General features: G+C 46.5%; 2 protein-coding genes across 4 annotated transcripts in view; one reads left to right on the plus strand and one right to left on the minus strand.

The window, feature by feature from the left end:
- The window catches only part of KDM3A (lysine demethylase 3A), a 29413-nt gene extending 27861 nt beyond the window's left edge, over window positions 1-1552 (plus strand). For all 3 annotated transcript variants that reach the window (XM_077177850.1, XM_054633360.2, XM_077177851.1), the window contains exons 24-26: window positions 203-379; window positions 461-595; window positions 809-1552. In XM_077177850.1, the coding sequence (XP_077033965.1) occupies window positions 203-379; window positions 461-595; window positions 809-889 (393 nt within the window). In that variant the 3' untranslated portion in view covers window positions 890-1552. The remainder of the gene's footprint in view (window positions 1-202; window positions 380-460; window positions 596-808) is intronic.
- Window positions 1553-3286: 1734 nt separating this feature from the next.
- Window positions 3287-17517, minus strand: CHMP3 (charged multivesicular body protein 3). The gene is made up of 6 exons (XM_054633366.2): window positions 17361-17517; window positions 12710-12770; window positions 9126-9305; window positions 6573-6694; window positions 4723-4837; window positions 3287-3795 (listed from the first exon to the last, which is right to left on the minus strand). The coding sequence occupies exons 1-6, from the start codon at window positions 17403-17405 to the stop codon at window positions 3659-3661; spliced, it is 660 nt and encodes a 219-aa protein (XP_054489341.1). The 5' UTR covers window positions 17406-17517; the 3' UTR covers window positions 3287-3658.
- Window positions 17518-17746: the final 229 nt, after the last annotated feature.

The raw sequence follows: 17746 nt of genomic DNA on the forward strand, positions 1-17746 counted from the left end.
TGTCTTTGAAGCCAGTGGGACCTGAGCAATGCTGAAACCTTGACAAAGGTCTGAGTAAAGATCCAAACTTGCATTGTGTAACTTTCCTACCTGAACACCTGGTGCAAGTCCCTCTGGCATGTTTTGTGGAGTACCACAGATACAGCTTGACTGTCCAGTCAGACTGGTGTGTTAAAATGTTGTTGTCTTGTAACTTTGCCAGGTTGCAGAAGAGCAAGGCCAAGAAAACCCTGTAGATCATGATCCCATCCATGATCAGAGCTGGTACCTGGACCGGTCGCTGAGGAAACGCCTTCATCAGGAGTACGGAGTTCAAGGCTGGGCTATTGTACAGTTTCTAGGAGATGTAGTTTTCATCCCAGCAGGAGCTCCACACCAGGCAAGCACCAGGGACATGGAATGGCCTGACTGCTTGGGCAAACCCTTGAGCATGTGCCTAATGCTTGTTTGTTCTCTCTAGGTTCATAATTTGTACAGTTGTATTAAAGTTGCAGAAGACTTTGTATCCCCAGAGCATGTCAAACACTGCTTCTGGCTCACTCAGGAATTTAGATATCTGTCACATACACATACGAACCATGAAGATAAATTGCAGGTAACTCCCCAATGCTCAGTGCTCTTGAACCTTCACAAAAAAAACCCTAAAATAAAACAAATGTTTTCCCAAGTTTGTGATTTGCATGAAGGTTGGGCAGATGACTGTGTCCAAACTGACTGGCACAGGGTGAGGGGACGGAAGTGGGAAAGTTGGAAAACTATCTGTGCTGTTTGCTTGTAAAACCAAGCACCTTTTGCTTTGCTCCTGCAGGTGAAGAATGTCATTTACCACGCTGTTAAAGATGCAGTTGGGATACTGAGAGCTAACGAATCCAGCCTTAGCAGACCGTGATGTAGAGCGCCTTAACCACACACTATGAAACAGAAGCGTTGGCAGCTGTTTTACCTACTCAGTCAGGACCTCTGTGGACTTTGAGATTATATGAATGTTACCTCATCTTCCTTTCAGCAGTACCAGAGGATCGTGGTACTATGTTCTGTGTATTCTTCCAATGTTTACAAACCTGATATGTATATGTAGTAATATGTATGGACTGTGGCATACTGTGAATGCTCAGTTGCAATAGAACTTTATACGGAGTTGCTCTCCAAACTGTACAAAATACCTCCTATAGAACTGTTGGGAACTATTCCAAATTACTCCTTTGAAAAATATTATTCAAGGCATTGTAAAGCTTCAATTTTTAAAATTTATTTTGGGGTGGGATGAAGTATGGAATCACTCAGTTTAATAACCAATTTACATAAAAAGTTAAGAATGCAGTTCTGGAATTTCACATTAACATAGAACTAGCATTTAAATTAGCTTTAAGCTATTGTATAGTAACATAGAGATGGGAGTTAACCATCTTTAGGTAAATGTATTTAAATTTCTAAATGTTAAAAGAAACTTTTAATCAAATGTCTTCTGTTCGAAACTGCTCTTTAATTTGAACTGATGTTTGATTCTCTTGTTTTTAACACTGAATGGTTACATAAAAACTCTTCTATTTCAGATACTGTTCCTTGCCTGTCTTCTTCAGTTGACTATTTAAAATGTAATTAATTTGATGCAGTATGCAAAAGAAAACTGTATCATAAATGGTTCATACTGTTTATTGAAGTATTTGAAGGCTTAGGTTATGGAATTTAGCAGCAGACCTGTTTAGAGTGATTTTTGGTTAACCAAGCATGACTTAGCTGACACTACTGCTGCCAGTGCTGTGCTCTGTGTCACATGAGCTTTGCAGCTGGAGTCTGAAATGGTACACACAGAACTCAGGGTTGTTTGGAGAAACACTGAAAAACATCATAAAACAAGAAGAGGGGTTATGAATGGAAAAGTGAATCTCTCATTTCATGAGATACCCTGAGACAAAATTAACCTTTCAGTTCCTTCCCAGCACTGAAAGTTGCCAGATGGCCTCCATGTTCACTTTTCTGAGCTTATGCAACAAATGGAAAATTCTCCCTGTAGTACTTGACTTGCTGTTTGTGTTCAGCAGCAACTCTTGAGTCTGGCTTAGGTGGCAGGGTTCTTTTCTTCAGAGCAATTTCCTCTGATTGCTCCCTCAGGAGAGGGGTCAGGCTGCAGTCATGTGCAGGAGCCTCTTGTAAGAGTTAAGTTGATTTACAGAAGGTTTGCCTACACACCAGCCCTTCACTGTGTTCAGTGAGAGCTTTCCTCTGCCTTCACTTGCTGCCACCTCTCAACAGTAAATAACTTCTTCTAGTCACTTCAGGTGCCTTGATTTGGCATTTTGTGCATGAACTTGTCAAGTATGCTTAAACATAACACTTACCTGAACGTTCTCTCTTGAACCACCAAGTTGAAGGAGATGACAGTGAGCAGGTTAATTGCTTTCCTTGGCACCAGCTGCAGTATTTGTGGGCAGCTGGAGTACAGGAGCTGAGTCACACTGACCTTAGACTCATTGTTGAAACTGCATTTTGAGCTCTTACCATGGTGCTGTTGTTCAGTCTTGTTTTATTGCAGCTCTCACCCACTTTGTTTCTGATGTGTCCTTTCTGTTTTTTTTAAGACCACAAAAAACAAGCTGTCCCTCTTGCCTGTTTTTGTTGCATTTGGGGTGGAGATGAACACTTGAATTGCAGAGCCCTGAAGCACTGGGGATACTTTGCCTCCCCCAGCACAAAGGTGAACAGTGCTTGGCCCTTCCCATGCTTTTATGGCTGAAACTGGGAGGTGTTGGACTCCATCCAGCTCTCTGTGTGCCTGGTGTGTTTTTCTACCCTTGCAGTTAGGGTACAATTATTTAGAGACTTGGCTTCCTTAAAATGAAGAGCTCTGGCCTTTGTTGGGGAGGTGCTGTGGCAGTGACAAGTTTGGGTCAGAGATTTTTGGTTTCCAAACAGCCTTTTGTGAGCCATGACATCCGTTTTGCCTGAAGCTTTTCCTTGGGAGGAGACACAGCTCTCCTGTGATCCTGAAATGTGCTCTTGGAGCAGCAGAGAGGCCTTGGCACTGCCATGGGCAGCTTTGCCAGGAGCCTGGTGAGTCAGGGCCCCCTCCCACTGCTGCCACCTGCCCTGCCCTCACTGTGTCACAGCCTTGGCTAAGCCAGGCTCTCCTGTGACCATACAGAGCTGGAACAAACTGCAAACTTCTCTTTAACGATGCAGTGAAGGCCCTAAATGTGCGGAAGAAAGGTGTAATAAAACTAAAAGGCAGGTGTTAAGGTTTGTGAAAGAGGCCAAAGTGATGCAAACTAAACTGCTGCCATAGGAGTGACTGTTAGAAGCAGCTTTAATAAAATTTGTATTGATTCAGGAAAACACAAATCTGACAGTGGTGGAGGTTTTTGGTAGCAGATTAAGCCAAAGTGCCTGTTAGAGAGAAATGCTGCTTGAAGATGAGAATATATTTCAGGACTTTATGTCTAAAAATACATAACATTACACCACCCTTGCCATGTCACCACAGGAAACATGGGCTGAACAGGAAACTGGAAGAAGTATATTACAGTAGTGTCTTGGAGGAAAGAATCCTCAGGAAGAAAAAAAAATATATATATATTACATAAGTGAGAATACATAGAGTTTTGCATTTTGAAGGTAGGACAGAATAAAATCAAGCCAACTGTCCACATCCATCCTGGCCCTAGCTCCTCAGGGTGGCCAACCGTGACTGCATGGCCTCGATGTCCTCCTCCTCATCCACGGCAGCAGCTGCTGCCCCCATGGGCTCAGGCTCTGGCAGAGCATCTGTGACTTTACTGGGTGCTTTACCCAAGGCCCCTGCAACAACAAACAGGCTCATTAGTGACTGTCAGGTCTTCATTTGATTAGTGGCTTTTGGGGACATCTAAAACAACCCAACCAGTCATTTCCCACGGAGGTCAGAGCCCCGAGCTGAGCCAGGGCCAGCCCAGGGGGGTGCTGGCTGCCCAGCAGCCCTGACCTGCCAGCTCAGCCTCTGCTCCTTCCCCTCTGGGAGGAGGCTCCCAGCTCCCCACAAGCCCTGCTGCTTGCCGCGAGCTCCCCCTGCCTGCTCGGGAGGAGGCAGGGAAACAGGATGGAAAAGGCAAATGAGGGTGAGAGAAAGAACAGGGCAATGTGCCAGGCACTGAGCACAAGGTGCCAGCAGGGTGGGCCCTGCACTTGCAGCGTGCTGCAGCTGCTGCTTGTTTTTGTCACACCACATCACAAGCAATCCAGGTGAAAGGAGCATTCTAAGCATTCTCCAAATCAAATAACTGAACCAGTAAATCATTATTACTTCATGAGCTGGAAGGCAGAAGTTGTGGTTTTGGCTTTAAGAGGGTTTTTGTGTTTGTTTTGGGTTTTTTTCCCCCAAACAAGACACAGCATTTTACTGCCAGGACTCACAACACAGCCTATGACTCAAGGCAGTGCAGCAGAGTTTCTGGTTTCATTAATAACAATCATTTCTTGGTTTCATTAATAACAATACCTAGCCAATCATGTTAAGTTTCACCTTGGTAAGAGGATTCACTGCATAGCCAAACACAGATCTGTTAGAACCTCAATTACAAAACTGCACAGAGAGCAGCTGATGGATATTAGTTCTGCCCTGCTGAGCCCCACTGGCCTTCTCAGCCAGTATTCCCTGAGAAATCAGCTTGTCAGAGCTCTCTGCCCACCACCAAAGGAGGAGATGCCACAGAGCAGGGACCTGGCTCTCAGCAGTGCCCACAAACTCACCAGCTGTAATTTCAAAAAGGATTTTGTCAATTTCTGCCTCAGCTTCCTCCTCCATCTCCTCCTGATCCTCCAGGCCTTCAAAGGTGTCTTCCAGCATTTCCTCTATAATTCCAGCCTAGCAGAAAAAAACAAGGCAGCCTGTGATGCCCTTGGAAACAGCAGAGTAAGAAAACTCATTTCTACTTGGGAGATGGGCTTATGCCTATCCAGGGATGTAACATGAGCACACATCTCTACAACTGCAGAGGAAAAGCAGGAAGAAAACTGAGGATTAAAGGCACCTGTTCTCACTTGGAAAACCTCAAGTTATTTAAACCAAAAGAGGAGAGATTTAAATTAGGCATTAGGAAGAAATTCTTCCCAGTGAGCTGGAACAGGTTCCCCAGAGAAGCTGTGGATGCCCAGTTCCTGGGAGTGTTCCCAGCCAGGTCAGATGGGGCTCTGAGCAACCTGGTCCAGTGGCAGATGTCCCTGTCCATGGCAGGGGGGCTGGAATTACATGATCTTTAAGAGCCTTTCCAACCCAAACCATTCCATGATTCCATGGTTATTTATTGTTGTTGCACACCTAAACCAAGAACCCAGCCTGCTCCAAGCATGTGAAATACAAGGGTTTCAGTCATGCAGCATGAATTGTGTAGCACACTGTAAAACTGCTCTTTGACACAGCTTGGTTTTTTTATCTGCATTTGACCCTGCATTTTTTAATCTGCATTTGACCCTGCATTTAACCCTAACCCTAACCCAAAACATTCCTTTGCAGGCCCTTCAACCTACATATGGTCAAACCATGCTGGTGCACAATGATGAAATTATTTAGAAATAAATTTATTTGAACTAAACAGTCTAGAGTGGTAAGAAAGGGAAAAGCAAAACAACTTTGGTAGTTGAAAATGTAATAGTCATAATAGAGAATTATGTATGCTTTCAAATCAGAGCACTCCCATCACATGGAGACAATGGATGCTTTAAACCACTGACAGTGAGTTATATCTGAATTAGCCAGGAGTTTTGTGATTCTTTAAAAATTTTGTAATAAACTTAATTAGTTAAGGAATGTTTGATTGCATTATTTTGGCTGGTATTGGTTTAGATCTGTATTGGCTAAGTGTCAGTAGAAAACCCTGAGAAATTACCTCACTGCACCTGCAGAAAGGAACTCTATGGACCTAGACCCCTTAGAGAACCTATAGTTGAAGAACAAAATAAATAATTGTTTAGTGGTTATCATACAACTAGAGATTAATTAGATGTCATAGAACAAGAATGATATCTTGAGAGAGTTAAGGAGTCAGAGACATCCCAGAAAACTTGATTTATACATTGCAGGTGTAGTAAGGGAGCCACTTCATAGGCTTGTACTCCCCAGAAAACTTAATCAATAGTAATTGTCTAAGCAGGACAGCACATTTAATAAAGCACTGTTAGCTGGGTAAAACTCAGGTTATCCATTAAACAAAGACAGATGAGATGTTCTGCTAGTAATTAAAAGAAACAAAACACCTCTACCATGATGCAATAAATTGGGCAGATTTTTAGGAGTGTCTATTAAAAAAATCTTGGCTGTTATAGTGTATATAAATGCCTGAAAATTGTTGTTTCTTTGAACATGTCTATGGTGAATAAATTCCCCGTATGCTCCCAATTTTGACTCAAAATTGTTATTAGGAATGTTGGTCTAACAGCTTTTTGCTGTTAGATTTTCAACTCTTTGTGTCACCAGTATCAGGCTGGCCATGGAGTCAGAGTGTCCTGAGCTCCCTGTGACAAAGGGGCTGCCCAAGTGACTGCACAGCTCAGTAACAGCCACATTGTGTTCACCCCAGTCTGATTTATGTGCCAGACCTTACCTTCATCATCTCTTTGGACAAGTCCCTCATCGTTGCTTGGATTTCTGGGATTTTTACTAGATTTTGCATAGCTTTCATGACTTCTGTGCTCTTCTGCAATGAACCTGCTACTCTGAGGACAGCTGTGAAGGAGAGAGGTACAGAACAGTTTGAACAATTCATGCACTGCTGAAAGCACAGGAATTATATCCTCCCTACATGGAAGTTTCTTTACATTTAGGCAATTCAATTTAAAAATTAAATGGGCATTGCACTTCTTCACTCTTGACTAAATTCCTGGAAAAGCCCAACTTATATCCACACTGGAAAAGTGACATTTATAGCAAAGCTATAAATGTCCTGTACAATGAGGAGCCCAGAGGTCTGCAGAGAGATTTCAACCCACCTGCACCCAGGTCACCAAAGACAGGGAGAGAGTTGCCCCTACCCAGCCCCTCAGCATCAGAGCTGCAGTGACTGCTGAACCAGGGATCTCCTGCCTGACACCAGCTGCTGGAAACCAACCCTGGCAGAAGCTCTGCTGCAACAGTTCCACAGCAAAGAGTAAGCTACAACATTAATACTGAAGCAGACAAGCCAAAAATAAGCTTGTTTAAACTGAATTTAACAATACCCTTTCCAGAGGCTATTCTAACTTCTAAGCTCTCCTCATATGTATTGATACATCAAGATCAAAAAGCAGTAATTAAGGGTACTCTGAAGATGTTTGAATTCTGCCATCTAGCTTTGCAGCTTCCTGGACATGGAGAACTTACCTGTTTGTATATAAAATGGTCACTCCTTAACGAAGCAAAATGAAGGTGCAGCACATATTATTTTTTATTTTAGTAATTTAAGAGCCCTACACTTGTAACAAACTAACAGACACCTTGCCTCGAGTGGTCATTTCTCAAACAAACCCCAGACTGAATTTTAGATTCCTCTGTATTTCCTATCTAAGTGTATCAGAACATTCCCAGGAAGATGAAGATGCTGGCAGTGGTAATAAGGAGGAGGCTGTTTTGAGTTTTTCCTTTTAATGGACACCTTAAGCTGCAAGGATGGTCCTACCTTCCTTTCCTGAGTGAGATGCATGGGGAGCCACATTTGAACCATCATAAAACTACCCTTAAGGTTCACAGTGTGACTTCCTGTTTTATCACTCATCCAGCATTAAAATCTACTTGGATGATGCTGGGGTGGAGGAAATGCTTTGACATTTCAGCAGCTTGTTCATCTCCACCAAGTCTTCTCCTGTCTTTACAGCTTTCTGCTCTGCTTGTTACAGGCTGGACTGTTTCCAGCTATGGAAAACTCTGCATATAGGAAGGATATTATAGCAGATTTCTGATGTGGATAAGGAACAAGGGAAATCTGCTGGTTCTGGAGGAACACAAAGGACCAAGGAGGGTTTACAGAACATGGGTGTTAAGCCAAAGGGCAAAAGGATTCATCCACACTAAGAAATCAAGCACTGCTGCCCCATCCCCATGCAGGTTGTTGGTAAATGCCCCCAGACTCTTGCTAGGGAAGCAACCATCTACAAGATGAAGAGAATTCTACTCCTGTGACAGATCCTGTCAAAATCAGTGACACAGGCTCCACCAGGACACAGGGGTATTAGGGATGCATTCCAACTGTTTAGAAATGCACACTAAGAATGAGCTCCAATTGCTGTGAGCTCAGTTCCAGAGCATGTGATTCTCACACCACTGGAACCCTCAGGCTCTGAGGAGAGGCGTTACATCATCTGCTGAGCAGCTCATCACAGCAAACAGGGAACCAGCAAGGATGTGGGGAACAATGAGGGCAGGAACCCCAAGAAACCAAAACTGGGAGCTCCCTGATTGCTTCACAGCCCAGGGTGGGACACCCATCCAGGCAGGGCACTGGAGAAACAGCCTTAGAGCATTCTGCAGACTGAGGGGGTTACTGCCTACAGGGATGCAGGACTCCTTACAAGGATGCAGGGGAAAAGAGCATGTTTGGACATGGGGGAAACTTACAATGGATCTTTTAAGGGGATTACATTCAGGAACATACCTGAATCTTAGGGGAATGACCAAAGGTAGATTGGGGAAGGACTGAAGTGCATCAGGGAACACACAAACCTCAGGGGCCTGCAGGACCAAGTACCAGCAGTTCAGGCAGAGAAGGAGATCTGGGGCAGGTACCAGACATCTGGCCAGCTTGGACAGAGCATCTGAGAGCAGCTCCTGGAGCAACTGATCTGTTGTGTGTGTTGTGTTCTACCAGTGGACCCGAGGAAGAGCAGGTGGAGCTGTTCACAGTGTGTGAAAGCTGTGTGTGTTTATGGGGTGGTGGCAAAGGCTCTGCTCTGACAGTGTGGGTGCATGTGCCTGCTGGGATTAGGGGGTAGAACTTCAGCAGCCTCACAGCTCTGGGAGGATCTTCCCAGGCTCCTGAAGCCCACTGGAAAATGCTGTTTTCCACAGGAGCACGGCTGCTCCCACATTCAAGCTCTGCCTGCATTTGATTTTGGTTCTGGACAAGGAAAGCTCAGACCTCACTTCTACTGCCAGAGCAGTGCTTGGACTCAGGATTTGCTCTTACCAAGCTGGTTCTTCATCCCCATGAGAACTGAGTTCATGTGAGCTTTGGATGCATAGAGTTTGCTTACAGCCCTCCGAGAGCGGACCAGCTCCTTGGCCAGGATCACACACACATCTCTCTGATTCTTTTTGGCAGCATCCTTTATTGACCTCTTCACCTTCTCCTCTTCCCTCTGGATATCTGGAGCACAGAAAAACACAGCAAACAATGATCAACTCCTAAGGATATAGAAGAGAAATCAGTCATTTGTTGAGGTGTGTTTCCAATGCAAAGAATTGTTTCTGCTTGATTTCAGGTTCCTTCTGTTACTCAAGGACCTTGTTCTGGATTGATTTACATGTCAGCTGATTAATTCAGCTAAATCTTAATAGGAAAATTCTCATTACCGAACATCCAGCTCTGTAATTTCCTTTGCAGTCAAGAATACTCTAAAGGACTGTCTGAGAATATTATCCATGATGCTGAGCTGACTAAGAGCTTACAAAGCAAAAAAAGGTCCTGTAAGAACAAAGCACTCTGAGAGGATGACTTGACTCACAACTTCAAAATAACTTCCTGACTGTTAAACTGGCCTGATACAAACACACATACACAAAATATACATCTAACTTGAAACATCCTGCTCAAACTCTCCTGGCATCCAGCTTTGTTCAACAGGTTTTTTTAAGAGTGTGCTTAAGTGGGAATACTGAACTAAACATGGGCAAAGAGTTGGTTGGACTATTAAACACCAAAAAGGCCTTCTTAAATACCATTGGTTTCTCCAGCAAATCTGATGTGACTGTTGACAGTTCTGCCCTGCCAGGTAACACTGGCTGTGAACAGCAGGAGCCAGGTACTCCAAAAAGCCCAGAGTAAAAAATGCAAGAGTAAGCAGGGACAATATTAACTTCCTTTCTTTTCCAGACTCAGCAATAAATTAGTCACTGATGAAATGTGGATCTCAGAGTCCATAAGAAAAATTATCCTAAAGTAAATAAAGAATTCAGATAGTAAGGGTTCCTCCTCACCTTCCTGTAAAGAGTTGATTGAAATGACCACAAGAACAATTTTTTCAAACAAAGCCTCTGTTCAGATTTAGCTTTGAGTCTTCTTGATTTATGCCAGACAAAGTTATACACTGGAAGAATCAGAAGCTGCCCTTTTATAAAAACAAAGGCACCAACACACTCCTTCTGGCACAGGCTAACTTGGAGCCTTCAACACAGCTTCTCAGGTGGGAGTTAATGAATCCTGTACTCAAGACCAGTAAGTCTCTCAGTATCATTCACTGAGGTGTTTACCTTAAAGGACTGGCAGAAAGCTGTAGGATTATAATCAGAAAAACATACCTTTGCTGCTTTCCCACTATTATTTTCAGAAACACCACAAACTTGATGACATTTGTGTGTCAGACATGGGACTGAGCTGAGCTCCAGGTAAAAAAGAGCTGAAGTGCTCCAGCAGGAAACAGAAAGCACCAGAAGAACCCCAGCAGCACTGAGGAATTACAACACTCACTCTGTCAGGCTGAAAACAACCCTAATATTGTGTCCTGCAGCCAGGCTGGAGTGGGACAGCTGCCCCCGAGTGAATGCTCTCATGGCATCGAGTGCTGGCTGTGAGATCAGTGGCACAAGGATGCAGGAACAGCCAATCCATCTTTGAAGGGCAGTGCCAGCTACACTCCTCAAGGGAGACAAAGTCACCTCCCCAGGGCCTCTGCAGCACTACCAAGCACAAGAGGCACAAAGCAGCCCAAAGCACCTGCAAGAGGGACTCACAGCTCAGCAAAACACAAAGTTACTGTGTTACTCCAACTCTATCCACTCAAAAATTTCAATTCTGAAGTAACAAGGACACCTTTCATTTCTCCAAACCTTCCAAGCCCTGAAAAACAAGCTACCCCAAACAGAAATCACTACAGCAGCACGAGTCCAACAACAGATGGTTTCAAAGAGTGTGCTGCTATTTTAGTAACTCTGCTGACTGGGCAAGCCAAGTGCTCAAGTGATCCAAGCCCACTCAGTTCATCCCAGGTGGATCTAGTGTTGCCTTGTTCAAACACATCCAGCACAGCTTTCCCCAAGGAAACTAAGACAGGTTCCAGCTTAGCACCCTTCCTTAAAGATTGCAGGGATTTCCTGTGTCAGGCTCAGGTGAAACAGGAGAGGATGGCAGAATCTAACTACAGTGAGTAACTTCTGAGGAAACCTTTGGTGGCACTTGGCTGCCATCCTTCAGGAGCAGCCTGCTAGCCTGGGAAGTGTCCAGCAGAACCAATCCATAGGTGACCCTTGGTAAAATGTGAAATCCTGGCACCAAGATATTATTTACTTTATTTTAAGGGCAATTATCAGTGTAGCAGATGGTTGGTGGTTAGTGCTGAACTGTATTTCTGTGAATGTAGGACTCTGAAACACAGACAGGTTTAGAACTGCTAAATTAATTAGATTAATCTAATTAATTATTAGATCTACATCAAAATATCACACTACCATGTAGCCTAGTATCTGTGCAAGCCATTAAAAGCATTATGGCATGTAAAAGGTTAAGAGAAACCCAAAATTTCCAGAAACATCAGTAGTGAGCATGTGGGCACTCTGCTCCTGTGGAAGATGCAGCCTCTAAAACATATTTTGCTAGTAAGATCAGAGGTGCAGCTCCTCTGTGCCTGATACAGCCCTGGAGAAAGTAAAAGAATTCACATCCCTGTAGATCAGTTTTCCGGGGAAAGACACAAACTCTGTTCCTCATACTGGAGACAAGGACAAAGAGACTTTGTACTGCACAAGCAACCTTCTCCAACCAACTCCTGCAAGTCTGCAAGACACAAACCCTGCCAGGTCACCCCAGAGGCACAGGGCTGGGGAAGGATGGGGAATGCAGGATGTGCTCTGCCAGCAACCAGATGCTGACACAAAATATCCTCCCATGGACAAATCCCAGAGACAGGCTAGGGATTTGAAATAAGAAATAAGGGGAAAACAAAACCTAGGCCCAAACCTGGTTTCAGGCTCAGGGAAGGCAGTTAGAACAAATTCTGAACTAACAGCAGTGCAATACTAAGCAACTCGTCTGCTTTTCAAGACACATTCAGCAGTGTAATGTTCATTATTTAATACCAAAACACCCACACACAGAAAATACTTTTTTTTTTCTTCCACTCTTCTGTTTGTAATTTTTCCAAGCTGACAGCAAGGTACTTTTGGTTGGCATGTGCACTTTCACACCAGTACATGCCAGTGGAACTGTCTACATGTGGAATTATTTACCATACTGATACTACTCATTAAATCAATGTGGGTGAAATTCTGGCTAATAAGTCTAATACAAGTTATCCAAAGGGATTTAAGAGCATTATGTCTTACTGGAGCATGAAATATTCATGTTCTTTTGAAAATTTTCCTAAGATAACTTCAGAGAGACATCATTTTGTAACACAGACTGAGTCTGGCCCCAGGACCACATTTATCTTCCTTTACTCCAGATGTGACAGACTACCCCAAGTTATTAAATCTCACAGCCTGCCTCAATTAAAGTAAAAAAAAGCCTTGAAGACACACAAGGAGAGTAAAAACAAAAAATGAGACACAAGTACAAACCTCTGATCTGTCTATCAATCACTCTCATTTCTTTCCTTATCTTCAAGGACCATTCATTGACCTTAAAAAGAGAAAGTGAGAGTTACTTGAAATTCCAACTTCAAAACTATGCTTTTATACTTTCATGTAACTTAAACATTCAGTATCAAAAGCAGCACTTCAAATTGCATGAGCTGCAAGTTATGAGTGATGTTAAAATATTTCATTATTCAAATAATAAAGCCCCCAAACATTGCAGAGATACCATCAATTCCTGCACTGCTCTTAATGCTCAGACAAGGAGTTAAGGAGGACCTTCAGATCCTTCCCAACCAAAACTCTTCAATGACTCCAGGATGTGATTTGTGAGTCAGATGCTCACAGCCTAGCTACCTTCCCACATCACAGCCCTGTCACTGTACACAGGGAACTTGCCACAGGGGATTTCAGCAGCAGGGACAGACTTTGGCACAGATGACAGCCCCAGGAGTGCTACTGCCCATTTCAGTCAGGAAGATCCCCAGCAGGTCTCCAAGCCAACCCCTGCTCAAAGCAGGATCAAGTTCAGAGCTCAGACAGGTTCAGGTCTCATCCACTGAGTTTTGATACTGTTTGAGGGCAGAGACTTCACAGCCACTCTGAGCAAATGCACTTAAATTACTCCTGGGTGGGGAAGACTTTTCCTCATGGAATCCTGGAATGGTTTGGGTTGGAAGGGACCTTAAAGACCATCTATTTCCACCTTCCACTAAACCAGATTGCTTAGAGCTCCATCCAAGCTGGCCTTTCATGTTCAATTCAAAACTCTCCTCTGGCCAACTGTGGCTGTAGCCCCCCTCCTGTCACTGGACACACCTCAAAGGTGCCTGTCTGTGCCTTGACTACAACCCCAGCAGAGGCAGCGAGGGGCTTCAGAGCCCTGCTCCTTCAGCTTCTCTTCTCCAAGTCAAAATGAGCCCAGTTCCCACAGCCACTCCTCCTGCACCACAGGCTCCAGCCCTCCTCCATCCTGATGGCCTCTTGCCCAGCTTGCAGAGATCCCTCCTGAGCTGGGTGCCCACACTGGGACATTTCTGCAGCCTCTGCCACCCTTGCCCAGCTTGCAGAGATCCCTCCTGAGCTGGGTGCCCACACTGGGACATTTCTGCAGCCTCTGCCACCCTTGCCCAGCTTGCAGAGATCCCTCCTGAGCTGGGTGCCCACACTGGGACACTTCTGCAGAGTAGCACAGTGACTGAGCACTCAGCACTGTGACCACTCTTCCCAACACACCCTGTTTGCCCCCATTGCTGCAGAGGTGCACTGGGAACTCGTTTATTATCCATGGGAAAGCAGATCCTTTCCTGCAGAGCTGGTGCCCAGCCAGCCCCAGGCTGCACATCCCTGTGTGCAGGGATGGTTGGCCCAGTCTTGCATTGCTCAACATTTTGAGGTTCCTGCTCTGGGTTCCTCCCACTTGCTCAGGTCTCTCTGCCCTCCAGCTTCCCTTCCCCTGCCTTTGGTGGTGTTCAAACACAGCCACTCCTTTAGCAGCTCCCTCCTGGCACTTGCCAAGATCTCTCTGTTCCAGATCCTCTGGCTCATCCAGGAGGTGAGGAGCTCCACTTGCCCTGACCATCCATCCAAGGAAGCAGAGTGAAGAGAACTTGTGCAATGAAAACTTGTAAAGCAAGTTCTTTTTGGTGCACAAGCCCAGCAGAGCAACAGATTTAGACTTTCACCAGTCTCAAAAGACTTTCTCTTGGTCATGGTGAACAGGACTGTGTTTTGACTGCAGACAAAAGCCACCATTTGAGGTGCCCAAGCACAAAATCAGCTTAAAAACCCCCACATACATCCCAAAGCCCTGCAGAGGGGCAGAAGTTTCTAAGAGGTTTCAGAAAGCTCTTGTACCTTTAGTTAAACTCTGTGTTTACAAGCCAAAAACCCCAAACCCAGAACTGAGTGCATCCTCCTCTCTTGTTCTTCAGAGCAGAAGAGATAATCCTGGAGAGTCATTGCTCACCCTGACAGAAAGCCAAGAAGGTCCCTTTTTTGAGTATGGACTACATGAGAGGAAAAAGGCAGGGGGAAGAGAGACTGAGAGAAACATGACAAGCTCTGGCTGGCCAACTGTCCTGTCTCAAATGTAACACCTGCCAGAGATTTGCTCCACAGCTTGTATTCTAGAACAAACCAACACACAACAAGCTTCATGTACAAGCACAATCAGCAACTGTCAAATGAACCACAGCAGGATCTGCAGCTTCTGTCTCTGGGGTGCACAGCCCAGCACAAACACACCATTAAATCAAGACTGGTTGTGGAAACTCTTTCACAGCTCATCCCTAGCACTGCCAGGGGTTTGACATGACTGTCCCAAAGGCACAGCTGGGTGGTTATGCCTTCCCTGGGGCTCCCAACTCCCCTCCTGCTTTGTGTAAGAGGAGGAGGAAACCCCACTGACTCTTATCCAGGCTGGTCCATGCTCCCAGCTACATGAGACTGCGATTTGCTGAGCTGTAAGGAAGTCACACTGCCCATCTCACACAGACACAGGGACATGGGTGCAGACCATGGCACAAGGCAGCAATGCTGGAACGGGAGTCTGTGGTCCAGCTGAGCAGAGATAATCACCCTGAGCACAACTCCAGGCTGATGAAGCAATTCTGCTTCACTCCTGATCTAAACAAAAACATCACTCTCACAGCACTGCATCATGCCAGAGCCAGCCAGCAAAGCACTCAAGCTGAAAAGAGCCAACTCACACTACACTGGAGGAAAATCCACTTTTCAAGTTCAAATGATCCAGACATGGCATTAAAAGTACAATAAATCCCCAGCTTCAGTCAGGCTGAAATGTATCACCAGCTCCTCACAAGGGCTGAAGATATTTGCCTTGTATTGATCATAAATAAATTATCTCACATCAACAGAGGGGGCAGACAAAAGAACTGAGGGCAAATCATTGCCATCACAAAAATCTCAACTCCTCCCCATCCTCCTGCAGTGCTTGGATGGGTCCCCCTAGCCCTGCTCAGGGACTGCATCTGAGCACAGCTGCTGGCAGACACCAGCCAGGATGCAGAAACAGCTACTGCTTTTTCCTTCTAAAGCTGCAGTTAGGTACAGGAGGAAAGGAATTTTTAACTAATAATGGGTGTCTCAATATCAGTGTTAGGCCTGTGAAGTCACCATGCCAGCCTGCAGCCCCAGGGAGGGCTCATGACAGCAAGAGGACTCTTGTCACCTCTCCCTCCCCCTGTCCCATGCTGCCTTTTTAGGGTTTTCTGCAAAGAATCACAGAATCACTGGCTTAGGAAGAGATCTCTGGAGATCAGCCAGTGCAAGCCCCCTGCCAAGGCAGGGTCACCCAGAGCAGGTGACACAGGAACGTGTCCAGGTGTGTTTGGAATGGCTCCAGAGAGGGAGACTCCACAGCCTCCCTGGGCAGCTGCTCCACCCCCAGCATAAAGAAGCTTTTCCTCCTGTAAAGGTGGAAGTGTGGTTTATTTTATGGCCACTACTCCTTGACCTGTTGCTGTGCACCAAAAAGAAGGTTCGAGGTGGCTGGCACCATCCTCCAAGAGCTCCAAGATGCCCCATAGGCTCTGTGCTACTGGAAAACATGGCAAGCTCACCAGTTAGGGAAGGCAAAAGAGCAGGAGTGGCCCTCAGGCAGGAGGTGAGAACTCCTGAGTGCAGCATGAGCACCTGTGAGGGTTCCACAGCTGCCTGATGTGCCACCCACCCCCGAAAGCAGCAGCCCCCAGCCCCAGCTCTGCCTGGGCTCTCTTGTGCCACACTCAGGAGCTCAGCACACTGACCCAGCCCACACAGTGCTCTGACACAGGCACAGGAGGAAGGGAAGGACACTCCCAAAGGTACATTCCTCATTTGGTTCTCTCACCCACAAGCAACAGCCACAGCCTGCTACCCTGGGACTCAGCTGCTACAAAGCACCAGGGAACATCTGTGACACTGCAGCTTGTCTGAGCATTCAGCTTGTGTGCCTGTCATTCTTCTCCCTGCTGCTCTTCCAGTACCTCTAATGTATTTGATCTTCCTCTCAGCAAACAGCAGATTTTTTTTTAACTCATTCATAGCTACTTATGAAAGGCAACAGTGAAATCTACCAGTGTCTTGATTATTTCATTCCACTGTGGCAGCAGAAAGCTGTTCCTGGAAACACAGTTTATTAGGGGGTTGAAAGGAGCCTTACAGACCATATAGCTCCTTCCAAGCACCCCTGCCACGGGCAGGGACACCTTCCACTAGACCAGGTCGCTCAAGGCCTTATCCAGTTTGGCTTCGAACATTTCCAGGGATGGGGCAGCCACAGCTTCCATGGGTAACCTGTTCCAGTGTCTCACCACGCTCAAAGGGAGGAATTTCTTCTTAGGATCTAACCTAAATTTCCACTCTATCAACTTGTGCCCCTTCCCTCTTGTCCCGCCACTCCACTTCCTCACAAACAACTCCTCCCCGGCTCCCTGCAGGCCCCTTCAGATACCGGGAGGTTCTATGAGGTCTCACGGCCCGGGTGCAGCCTCCGCCAGGGCCAGGCCGAGCCCGGCCCCTCCGCAGTCCCCGCCCGACGCCATAGCAACGCCACACGGCCCTGCCGCCACTCCCCCCTCAAACTCCCGGCCCCGCCGCCGCCCGGGCCCGCCCGGCGGCTCCGGCCCCTCACCAGCTCCTTGGGCGGCTTCTCGGGGGTCTTCCCGAAGAGCCCCATGGCGGCCGCACCGCCCGGCGCTTCCGGCTTCCCACAGCCGGGCCGGCCGGAGCGCGCACTGCGCCTGCGCCGCCGCGCACCCCGCCCACTCCGCGTGAGGGGGGGGCCTGAACGGCCTCGCCCCGCCCCTCGCGGCTTCCCGCCAGTCACGTGGCGCTGCGCACGGCGCTGCGCACGGCCCCGCCCCCGCGGAGGGGCGGGAAGGCGCTGAGGGGCGCGGCGGGAGCGTCGGGCCCCGCACACTGAGCGTGTTTGTAACTCATTCACGGTCAGTCAGGTTGGGAAAGACTTCTGAGATTATCGAGTCCAACCATGACCGAACACCGCTATGGCACTGGGTG

The sequence above is a fragment of the Agelaius phoeniceus genome, chromosome 4 (assembly GCF_051311805.1).
Source record: "Agelaius phoeniceus isolate bAgePho1 chromosome 4, bAgePho1.hap1, whole genome shotgun sequence".
In the NCBI taxonomy this organism is placed as follows: domain Eukaryota; kingdom Metazoa; phylum Chordata; class Aves; order Passeriformes; family Icteridae; genus Agelaius; species Agelaius phoeniceus.